This window comes from Hipposideros armiger, unplaced genomic scaffold (assembly GCF_001890085.2).
Source record: "Hipposideros armiger isolate ML-2016 unplaced genomic scaffold, ASM189008v1 scaffold_239, whole genome shotgun sequence".
Lineage (NCBI taxonomy): Eukaryota > Metazoa > Chordata > Mammalia > Chiroptera > Hipposideridae > Hipposideros > Hipposideros armiger.
Genome location: NW_017731589.1, coordinates 1638518 through 1650484, shown reverse-complemented (window position 1 = coordinate 1650484; position 11967 = coordinate 1638518). Strand labels below are relative to the sequence as shown.

At 40.4% G+C, this 11967-nt stretch overlaps 1 protein-coding gene across 2 annotated transcripts in view; it reads left to right on the top strand.

Annotated features, from left to right (window-relative positions):
• Nucleotides 1-11743, top strand: part of XRCC2 (X-ray repair cross complementing 2) — a 30227-nt gene extending 18484 nt beyond the window's left edge. For both annotated transcript variants that reach the window (XM_019655438.1, XM_019655437.1), the window contains exons 2-3: nt 1107-1188; nt 10746-11743. In XM_019655438.1, coding sequence (XP_019510983.1) covers nt 1107-1188; nt 10746-11464 — 801 coding nt within the window. In that variant the 3' untranslated portion in view covers nt 11465-11743. The remainder of the gene's footprint in view (nt 1-1106; nt 1189-10745) is intronic.
• Nucleotides 11744-11967: the final 224 nt, after the last annotated feature.

Below are 11967 nucleotides of genomic sequence, written 5' to 3'. Positions count from 1 at the left end.
GCCACTCGGCCGGCCCAAGAGTCAGCTTTGATTGTGTTTCCCTCCCTGACATTTGAGTCAGTCACCGAGCTTGGCCTGCTGTCGTCCTAACCTCCGACTGGGTGCAGGCTCTCCCCCCAGATTCCTTGACAGGCTCCAGCCTTCTCTCCGTGTCTGGTTGTCCTCTCAGATCGGCCTCTGCTAGCCCCCAAGATGATCTATGTGAAATTCCGGTAATAATAGCTCATATTACATCGTCCTAAGCACTCTCCACATATGGCACCCTCAGCACCCTTGTGAGGAAGATACTCTTTGTTAGCCTGACTTTACTGATGAGAACCTGGGGCCCAGAAAACTGACCTTGCGGGTCTGGCTCCGGAGTCCCAGTTGTCACATCTGAACTGTCTAGACCGCTTCTCACTGCATAGCTTAAAACCCCCTTGCTCTTGTCTATAAGCTGGAGAGCAGGCTCCCACACATGGCGTCTGAGACCTTCTGTCATCGACTTCTGCCGGTTTCCCGCTACAAGCTCTAGCAATGCAAGCCTGCTTATAGTTTACCTACACATGGTGCCATTGATAACCTACCTCTGCACCCTGGCTGATGTTATCCCACCTGGCCGATGTGGGGTCTATGCCCCGTTTACCTAACCAGTCCAGGTAGGAGCTCCTCAAGGAAGCGTTTCTCTACGTTTCTCCGTTGTCCCATCCCCCTACTAGATACGTAGCTGACGTTATAAATGGGCCAGCATTTAAAAGCTGATACCTGTGTAACAGGTTTAATAAGTATAGTGAGAAAGGTAATTATAACGCATAAGGAAGGTAAATACTTTGCAATTAGCAGTTGGTCCTATATCCCAGATTACACCATCAGCTCCTTTGAGGGCAGAACTCACTTTATGCCATCAGTGTTTGGTATGTAAACAAAAAAAGAAAGCTTCCCTGAAGACACGAGTACAGCCTTTCTCCTAAATTATATTTCCTATTTCATCATTTCCTCCAAATCCTTGGAGAAATTATGAAAAGTCTTTTTTATAGACTTTTGGAAAATTGTATGAATGTAGATTTCTAGGATTTTATCATTATAGATAATGACATTTCCTTCTCTCTCTTTTTTTCCTTTTGAAGCTCCTTGCCCGACTTGAAGGTAGAAGTTCCTTGAAAGAAATAGAACCGCATCTGTTTGCTGATGAAGAATCGCCCCTGCATGGTAAAAACGCAATCAAACCGAATACAGTCCTACATTGAGTTTTGTAAAGCAAGCGTTTTTTCACGTATAGTCACACACTCCTAGCAAGAGGCTATGTGGTTCAACTGTAAAATTATACTGAGAAGCAGATCCTGACAACAGTTTTAAGCCTCCCTTGTCTACGTCAGATGACGTGAAGTTTGGCGGTAAACCTTCAGAATAAACATTGACCTCTTTGATCCCAACATAATATTTGTGGGAATTTTGCTTTTTTGTTGTTGTTCTTTAAAAGTTTGAGAATCACAGGAAAGTCCTTAGGTGCCGTTTGTTCTGTTAATATTTCTACAGTAGGGAAAATGCATACCTATTTGTTTATTAAATTTACAAAGAAGGTAGTGTGCTTAGGCTGTTTTTTTTTCTTTTTTAATGTAACAGTTCTATAGAGATGTCATTCACCCATTTAAGTGTACAAGTCAATGATTTTTAGCACTCACAGTTATGCAGCCATCACCCCCATTGACTTAGAACATTGTCATCACTCCAGAGAAGCTCATGCCCATTTGTCGTCACTCCCATTTCTTTCCACAGACCTCAGCCCTAGGCAACTGCTAATCTACCTTCTAACTTTGTTGATTGGCCTTTTCTGGACATTTCATATAATTGGACTCAGGTAGCAACGCGGTCTTCTATGACTGGCTGCTTTTACTTCGCATAATCTTTTCAAGGTTCATCATATTGTAGCATACGTAAGTTCATTCCTTTCTATTGTTGAGTAATATTCTCTTGTGTAGGTATACCACCTTGTGTTAATCCATTCATCAGCTGATGGACATTTCAGTGGTTTTTACTTTGGGGCGGTTATGAATAATGCTGTGATTATTTGCGTCCAAGTTTCTCTGGATATGTGTTTTCTATCCTCTAGGGTAATAGCTACCAGAAGGACTGCGAGGTTGTGTGGTAATTCTGTTTAACCTTTTGTGGACCTGCCAGACTGTTTTCCGGAGCCAGCTGCTCATGTTACGTGCCCCCAGCAGTGAAATGTGTGATGGTTCCGGTCACCCCACATTGCACAAACAAATGCTGTTGTCCTTTTTGATTAAGTTGTCCTAGTGAGTATGAAGTGATGTCTCACTGTGGTTTTCGGTTTCATTTCCCTGGTGGCTAGTGATGTTAAACATCTTTGCATGTGCTTATTGGCCATTTGTATGTGTAATTTAGACAAATGTCAGATCTTTTGCCCATTTTAGAAATTGGGTTGTCTTTTTATTATAGAGTTGTAAGAGCCCTTCATATATTCTAGATACAAGTCCCTTATCAAATATATGCTTTGCAAATATTTTCTACTAGTTTGTGGGCTGTCTTTTCACTATCTTGATGGTGTCCATTGAAGCACAATGTTATTAATTTTGATCAAGTCCAATTTATCTATTTTTTTTCTCTTGTTGTTTATGCTTTTTGTATAATTAAGAAGACATCACCCAATCCAAGGTCAAGAAGATTTACTGGGGGGCCAGCCGAGTGGTTCAGTTGGTTAAGAGCTCGCTCAGGAGTGCGAGCTCTGAGCAACAGGTTCTCTGGTTCGATTCCCGGCCCGAGCTGCGCTGCCGCTGAGCTGCCAACAGATGGCAGATGGCTCAGCTAAAAAAAAAAAAAGATTTACTGCTTTTCTTGTTGTTATTGATTTCTGTTTTCATTCTTTTTTGACCTGAGAACGCCTATGATTTCAATCTTTTTAAATTATTGAGGCTTATTTTATGGCCCAACATATGGTCTGTCCTAGAGAATGTTCATGTGCACTCAAGAAGAACATGTGTTCTGCTACAGTTGGGGCAAGTGTTTTATTGATGTCTCTGAGTTCTGGTTGGCTTTAGCGTTGTTCAAGTCTTCTGTTTCTGTGTTGATCTTCCGATTAGTTCTATCTATTATTGAAATCAGGGTATTAAAGTCTCCAACTACTATTGTTGAATTGTCTATTTCTCCCTTTGGTTCTGTCACTTTTTGCTTCATGTACTTTGGGGCTTCATGTATTGTTGACACAAATAAGTTTTTATTATTATATCTTATTGATGAATTGACTCATTTATCTTTATAAAATGTCCTTTGTCACCTCACACATATCAGGATGGCTACTATCAAAAAAACAAAATAACAAGTGTTGGTGAAGATGTGGAGAAATTGGAACCCTTTTGCACTATTAATCGGATTATAAGATGGTGCAACTGCTATGGAAAACAGTATAGAAATCTTAAAAAAAATAAAAATAGAACTACCACATGATCCAACAATTCTACTTCTGGGTATATTTCCAAAAGAATTGAAAGCAGGATATTGAAGAGAGATGATTTGCAAGCCCATGTTCATGGCAGCACCATTCACAATAGCTTAGAGATGGAAGCAACCCAAATGTTCGATGGATGAATGGATAAAAATACGGCAAATACATAAATGGAATAATAATTCAGCCTTAAAAAGGATGGAAATCCTGTCACATGCTGCAACATGGATGAAGCCTGAGGACATGCTATGTGAAATAAGCCAGTGACAACAAGGAAAAGACCTGTATGATTCCACATATATCAGGTATCTAAAGCAGTCACATTCACAGAAGCAGAAAGTAGAATGGTGGTTACCAAGGGCTCCAGAGAGTGGAAAGGAGAGTTGTTCAATGGGTACAGAGTTTCAGTTTTGCAAGATGAAAAAGTTCTGGAGATCTGTTTCATAATAATGTGAATATACTTAACACTTCTGAACTGTACACTTAAAAATGAGTAAGGTGGTAAATTTTATGTTCTGTGTCTTTTACCACAATAAAAAACAAAAACGTCCTTCTTTGTCTCTAATAACAATTTTTGTCTAAAAGTATATTTTGTCTAATAATAGGATAGCCACTTCAGCTTGATTACCTTTTGCATAGTAGATCTTTTTCTGTCCTTTTACTATCAACCTGTTTGTAACTTGGCATGTAAAGTGTGCCCATTGTAGACAGCCTATAGTTGGATCATGTTTCTTTATTCCATTCTGCCAATCTCTGCCTTTTGTTTGGACTGTTTTATCCATTTATAGTTAGTGAATTACCAGTAAGATAGGGTTTATGACTCATTTTGCTGTCTGTTTTATATAATTATTTTACTATTAGTTGTCCTGAGGATTACAATTGACATCTTAATTTATAACAGTTTAGTCTGGATTAATACCATCTTTTTTTAAAAAAAGATTTTATTGGGGAATTGGGGGAGGGGAGCAGTGTTGGGGAATCGGGGAAGGGGAACAGACTGTCCTTTTGTTCTTCAGTCTAGCTGTGGAGGACATCGCTTCACTGGCCCATGTTAGTATTATTATTGCGCTCTTCCTGGGTAAGGCAGTCACTCACCGGCCATTGGACGGCCACTCACTGCGGCTCACGGCAGCTCACGAAAGCTCACACCAGCTGCCAGCCAGCCCCACTGCAGCCTACGCCGTAGCCGGCGACTCACAGCAGCCCTGCTCCAGGTGAAGCTGTTGTTCACCATCTTAGCTGTAGAGGGCGCAGCGTCACTGGCCCGCATGTGGAATCCGAACTGGGGCCCTGCTGCTCAGAGCTGGCATCTCAAGCCAACTCCTAACCAACACGCCCCTCGGGTGGCCCACTATCTTTTTTTTTTTTTTAATTAAAGTTTATTGTGGTGACAATTGTTAGTAAAGTTACATAGGTTTCAGGTGTACAGTTCTGTAATACATCATCTATATATCACACTGCACGTTTACCATCCAGAGTCTGTTCTCCTTCCATCGCCATATATTTGATCCTGTTTACCCTCATCTACCACCCCCTGGATTAATACCATCTTAATTTTAATATTTTATAAAAACTTTGCTACTATATATTTCCATTCTCTCCCCTTCCCTTTGTGCTGTTACCAATTACATATTTATATATTGTATGTTCACATTTAAAATTATAATTGAAATTATTACTTAATGCAGTTGTTTCTTAGATGAAAAAAGTTACAAATATAAAACACATTTAGACTGTCTTCTATTTAGTTGTGTAGTTACATTTACTTGTGTTCTTTATTAACTCAGTTGGATTCAAGTTACTGTGTACTATCCTTTTATTCAGCCTGGAGGCTTCCCTTTATTTCTTGTGGAGCAGATCTATTAGCAAATAAAATTCTAAACTATCAATAATAAAAGACAAATTTTGATCAAACATGTTAGACCAAATATTGAACTGTCTTCTGTTTTTTCTGTCAGAAAGGATATTATTAAGTTGAACCTTATGAAACTGACTTTGAAACATGGTTTTGTAGCACAGCTTATACATTTGAATATTACATTTATAGAAATTTTAAAAACACCATCTTGTTCAGTCGTGAACCAAGTTTACTTAAAACTATCATAGAGCTTAAACCTGTTAAGCTAGTTAGATGAGTGCTCATTAGAGCAATAGCATGCATAAGACTGGGATTATAAAGATTACTTTAACAACAGTAATTTATCAGAAATAGTTATAGAGAAGCTCAGATAGAAACAATCAGAGATTTAGGGGTTATAGGAGTTTCTAAGGCTGTTGTAAACATGTTTTTAATGCTTTTTTTTTTTTTTAAGATTTTTATTGGGGAATTGGGATGGGAACAATGCTGGGGAATTGGGGGAAGGGGAACAGACAAGTTGCTGTTGTTTTGTTCTTCAATCTAGTTGTGGAGGATGTTGCTTCACTGGCCCAAGTTGGCACCATCATTGCGCTCTTCCCTGGCGAGGCAGATCAATCGCCGGCTTCTGGACGGCCGTTCACTGCGGCTGCTGGCCGCTCACGCTGGCTGCTGGCTACACACGGTAGCCCATGGCAACCCACTGCCACAGGGGCTGCAGCCTACGCCGTCCCTGGCGACTCACAGCAGCCCAGCTCCAGGTTGAGCTGTTGTTCAGCATCTTAGCTGCGGAGGGCAGTGTCACTGGCCCTCATATGTGGGATCCGAACCGGGGCCCTCTGGCATCCCAAGCCAACTCTTAACCATCGCGCCACTCGGCCGGCCCTTTAATGCTTTTTTGGTTAGCAGTTACTCGGTACCATGTAACAATTTATTACCTCTTCAGTACTAAGATTGTAATCTGCAAATTCAACGTATTTGTTATACAATTAGTAGGTTAGTATCAAGAGGATATATTTTATGGCTGTTTTTTCTTTTCCTTATTTTGAAGGATCTTTAGATTCATAAACTCACTGTGGCAATCTGTTACCCAAACCCCTTACAGTATTCTATTTGTGAGAATAATTATCAAAGCCAAATCATCCAGGTTTCCTGATTTAGTTTAATTTGTCAAGTGCCAAACTGTAGAGGTTTTTTTTTTTTCTCCACTACAAGTTGCCATACTCAGTACTTTGACTGGACAGGGTGCAATTTTTTGTAACAGCTCACAGAAACATGAGCTAGTGACTTCAAATACACTTAAAAGGACTGTGCCCCTCAATGAAACATAATATTTGAATATGATTTTTGGTCTTCTGATTAGGCAGTAAGTGTTTATAAAAATCAGTGAAACTGATTTCAATTCACCATTAAGCATATTTGCAGGGAATGTAGCCCTTAATGATAATATTCGGTGTAATTTGCAGATTTTACTTCCCCAGTTTTTTATAAATGACCTTTTTACCAGTTTTGCTATTTATTAACCTGTAAAAGGAGAAGAGTATCTTTGTGTACCTAATAACCTCTAAACCAAGGACTTGACCTTAAAGCTTGCCTCTGTTGCATTCCTGCCGAACCCAGGTTGTAAAGAATCCGTTAGGACATCAGCTATCTCCTAGTTGATGTCTGGACTTAGAAAGCCTTGTTAAACCATGTAGGAGAGTGCTCTCAGGACCTGTGTTTTTGAGTTATGCTGAAAGATGTTTATGGACACCACCCCTCTCTCCAAAAAATACTTGGCAAAATTTTCATTGTTTTCCTCTCCTGAGAATTCCAGAGAATATCTCACAGTTACCTCTGACTGGGATCATGTGTTTTTATCGCCCTATGAAATCCCTTCCCTTTTACCTCAGAATATGGTACATTTCTCTTACCTTAAATTATCTTCATTTGAGTCTCCAGCCTCATGAAACTGCTATTGAATTTCCTTACGGTTTATATGAGCGTGAACCATTGTACCCTTTTTCTAACTCCCCCTGTAGCCGCTGACTTCCTGTCATCTGATCTCCATTTTCGCTGTTCTCTAAGAATCAGTGAGTGTTCCTGCACTGCCTTTTCAGTCTGTCTTCCGGTATCTCCATTTTTGAAGTTTGGTTCATAAAATAGTATTTATATGAAATGTACTTTTATTTACTACTCTAAGGTCACTATCCAGGACCAATTCAGTGATCTGTTGTTCCCTACCTCTCCCCTGCCATTTTTTCATTGTTAGAGCTTTTCCATTGCATTTAGTATTATTTAGCAGTATTTCGTTTTCTTGAAACCTTATTTTGTGCTCTGTGTCCTTTTTCCTCCTGGTTTTTCTATTACATTTCTGTTTTATCTGACTTCTCTAACTGTAGTTGTATCCCAAGCATTGAGCTTTTGGTTTCCATTCTTAACTTTAAGTTCACTCCCACCCACCTAAAAGAGTTTCTCTTCTGTTTCCATGCCGCGTTCTCCCAGATCTCTGTATCCAGCCTCTTTATTACTGTCTTAAATCTTAAATCCTAGTGGCTGTAGGACGTTTTCATTTTTTATTAAAAAAATTTTTGTTTTAAAGATTTTTATTGGGGAACAGTATGTTTTCCCAGGACCTATCAGCACCAAGTCAAATAGTAGTTTCAATCTAGTTGTGGAGGACGCAGCTCAGTGGCCCATATGGGGATCAAACTGGCAACTTTGGTGTTATGAGCCTGTGCTCTAACCACCTGAGCTAACTGGTAATTAGCTCCGTACATTTTTATTTTGTGACTCCTAGAGATAGGTCTCAACATACCATTTTGAAAACTAAATTCATGTTAGGATATTTACATGAATTATGTGAATTGAAAATCCTTACTTTGCTTATGTACTTGATTTCTATGGGTACTTCCAAGCCTATCTCTTTGTAGAACTTTTAAATCACCACTCTCACCTTCTGAATCAGGGGAGAGGGCTGAAGTCCTGACAGAAACGAAGTGTCGGCAGGACTTGGGTGGGGGCAGCAGGCAGGGGCTGGACTAGCACTGGGCCATTTGCTCTATTCTGGCTTCGTCTCCTGTGTTAGTCCCTTGTTTCAGGCCTGGGACCCAGGCATTCACACCTGCTGGACTCTGCTAACCACAGCCCCGCCCCAACCCCCTCACCTGTGACTCCCTACTAGACCTGCTTCCTTTCAAAATGCCATTTTCCAAACTTGCCCTTTGGGCCTCTAACCCTCCCCTAATCAGGACTTACATTTTCATTCTTCAGATGTTGCTTAAGGCGTTCTTAAGAAGAAAGTAATCTGATGAAATGCATTAAAAAGATGCGTGTTTTGTGCTGGGGATCACGTATTCCAGTGCCAGCCTTGAAGTAGCCATCAGGAAATGTCATCAAGTAAATAGACAGAATTATGTGGCGTGATGGATGGGATCACGGGAGATGATCAAGTTTGCTTTCCCACCTCAGGGTGGGCCTTCGGACCCAGCGTGCTGTTGGGAAGGAGTTCCTCTCCGTTTGTCAAGTATTAATACTATAGAAAGGCCAGTTGCTGCTGACCAGCCTCTTCTGCCTGCTTTTCTGGGGAGATCTGGTGCCGTGTGCTTAGTTTCCTCGCCAGGTTTCTGCATGGTCCTTTCATTGTGTCCTATAAACCGCTTTCGCATATATCTCGCTACAGCTGTGTTTTCAACTTGCCTTCACCCCCATTAATATTGGTTCTATGTTAACGTTTCTTCCTCTAGTGCAGGTAGTTTATTCTCCTATAATATAAGGCAGTAAAAGATTTTACTTGGGGGCAGCTTAGCACCTCAGTAATAAGGTAGGAGAGAGTAAACTGAACATGTGGGTGGAATATAGTTTTAGGCACTACGTTAACTTTTAATAAGAGCATCCATGAACAATTGTTGATGTGGAAATAGTTTCACTCTTTGAGGCTGGGTGCAAAGGAGAATCTTTTTCATGTCAACTTTGAATTGCAAATTGCGTGTAAGATTGTGGAAGAATTTGGCTGAAGATTTATGCTACCTTAAATATAGTATGGTGACAGCTTGCTAGATTTCTTACACATTATTTGTGAATGTTCCAACATATAATTGTTTATTAGTAATAACAGGAAATACTGTAACTGGATTCTCAGTCTACGAAATTTGTTTGGGGCCTAAGAATCTGCATTTTAACAATGTTCAATTATATGGTTTAGCCATAAATTAAAGGGCAACAATTTTAGCGAGTTTTAATTTTAGCAAGAATTGGAAGGCCACTGTTTCGAGCAGAGTTTGAAAAGCCCTGGAGGCAGGACAGTTTCCCCAGTGCTTTATTTATGATAATTTGCGCTATCCTCCCTGAAAGAGAGTTATTGGAAGCTAGGTAGAAAGAGATTTAGCGTCCTCAAAGTTCACAGCAGTTGACTTGGATTTATAATGCTAAGAGAATAATCCACAATGCTGATCTCATTCTAATTGGACAGAGTTTCAAGAGGGATCTGTACAGCAAAGAATTGAAGGCAACCTGGAAACGTGGGGGGTGTTTTCAGCACAGGGGTGCTGTTGGCATTCAGGCCCTGAGAGCCCTTGCCTCCAGCTGCCCCAGAAGTGCACAGTCAATGCAGTTCCTCATAATGGCTCTCCTCATAACACCTGTAACGTCGAGAAGCCCTAATCGGGTTATTGCGTCTGCATGGAACAGAAGTCCAGCCTGGTGGCTTACCAGATTGAGGCTGTTTTCCTCATATCGAAAGCGGTGTTGAGGCAGGCTGTGCGTAACTGGTCTGGGATCCTGTATTGTGATCAAAGTCCTGGGTGCCTCCTGTCTGAGAGCCCCCTCCTCGGAGCCCCTGTTACCTCCTCACTGTTTCAAGATGGCTACCTCACCTCCAGAGAAGGGAGTGGCAGAGCAGAGTGGCACCTGCATCAGGAAAGCAAAACTAGAAATCCTGGCAGACATCTGTGTGGGTCTCACTTTCTACAGCTGAGATACTGGTGAATCCTCTTTGCAAGCGAGACGGAGAAACATTATTTTTAAGTTGTCATGTTGCCTTCCCCAATTGGGGCTTTATATTTAAGGAAAAAGGAGAGAATGGATATGGGGTAATCAGTTACCAGACGTCGTATTACCATAGTTATCAATAGAGCTTCGAAAGGCCCTAGATCTGTGACATTTTATTCTTAACTCTCTAATGTCACTAGTAGAAGTGGACCCATCCCCAGGAGATTCCCTTTAGGCCCCTCTCGGCCTTGTCATTCTGTTTTTCAAATTTTCTTGATGCTAATTAATAGCTAACTCCTGTCTCAGGGGTGAAATTTAATGATTTAGTTCCTTGTTCGTTTGTATTTGCTTTTGACAAATGGACTTAGATTGTCTTTTACTTTCCAGTAAATGTCTTAAACATTTTTGCAGACTTTTCATCTTGTAGCGTACTGTTATTGTGCTGCTGCATTTTGACTGCCATTTTTAAATTTTACACAGGTGATATTCTTGAATTTCATGGTCCAGAAGGAACTGGAAAGACTGAAATGCTTTATCATTTAACGGCACGCTGTATACTGCCAAAATCAGAGGGTGGACTGGAAGTAGAAGTCGTATTTATTGACACAGATTACCACTTTGATATGCTTCGGCTTGTTACAATTCTCGAGCATAGACTATCCGAGAGCTGTGAAGAAGTCATAAAACGCTGCCTCGAAAGGCTTTTTTTGGTCCACTGCAGTAGCAGCACCCAGCTACTGCTCACACTGTACTCACTAGAATCTACGTTTTGTAGTCACCCCTCTCTCTGCCTTCTGATTGTGGACAGCCTGTCGGCTTTTTACTGGATAGACCGTGCCAATGGAGGAGAAAGCGTTAACTTGCAGGAGTCTACCCTGAAGAAGTGTTCTCAGCTCTTAGAGAAACTTGTCATTGCATACCGCTTGGTTCTTTTTGCAACCACACAAAGTATAATGCAGAAAACCTCAGACGCAGCAGAAGGGCCTTGCTCTGCCTTTAGCCATCCGAGGGATACCCACGTCGACTACAGACCCTATCTGTGCAAGGCATGGCAACAAGTGGTAAAGCACAGAATGTTTTTCTCCAAAGACGAGTCTAAAACCAGCACCCAGTTTTCTTTAGTTTCGCGTCATTTAAAAAGTAACAATTTAAAAACCCATTGTTTTATTATTGGAGAAAGTGGGGTTGAGTTTTGTTGATATGTATCAAAATAGTCTTGTGGGATATTATGTAAGTTTTAAGAAGTCTGTAATAGGTGGAAGTGATTCAATTCTTAAGTTTTAAACTCTAAGGGAATTAACATAACAGTATTTCTACATAGAATGGATTTCTTAAACTAAAGCAATACAACCTCAGAATGTTCCTAGGTCACTGAAGATTGATAAATTGATATTAACAATTAAACTGTATATTAAGCTTGTTTTAAAACTAAATAAATAATATACACATTTCAGCCTAAATAAAATAGACTTTTATAACTTTGTGTCTCATTTCTGGAATTCCGTTAAGTACTTATTTGTTTAGGAAAGTTGAAATGCATTTCTGATTTCTCATATGTAACTCCTTTAGGAAGCTGTGACTTTGGAAAATGTTTCTGTAGAGTGGTTATCTGTGCGAAAGGGGTAAAAGCAAGGCGGCTACCCACCCCTCTGCCTTTCACACCAAGAACCATAGGAAGTTAGAGCATTTTAATCTGAGTTAG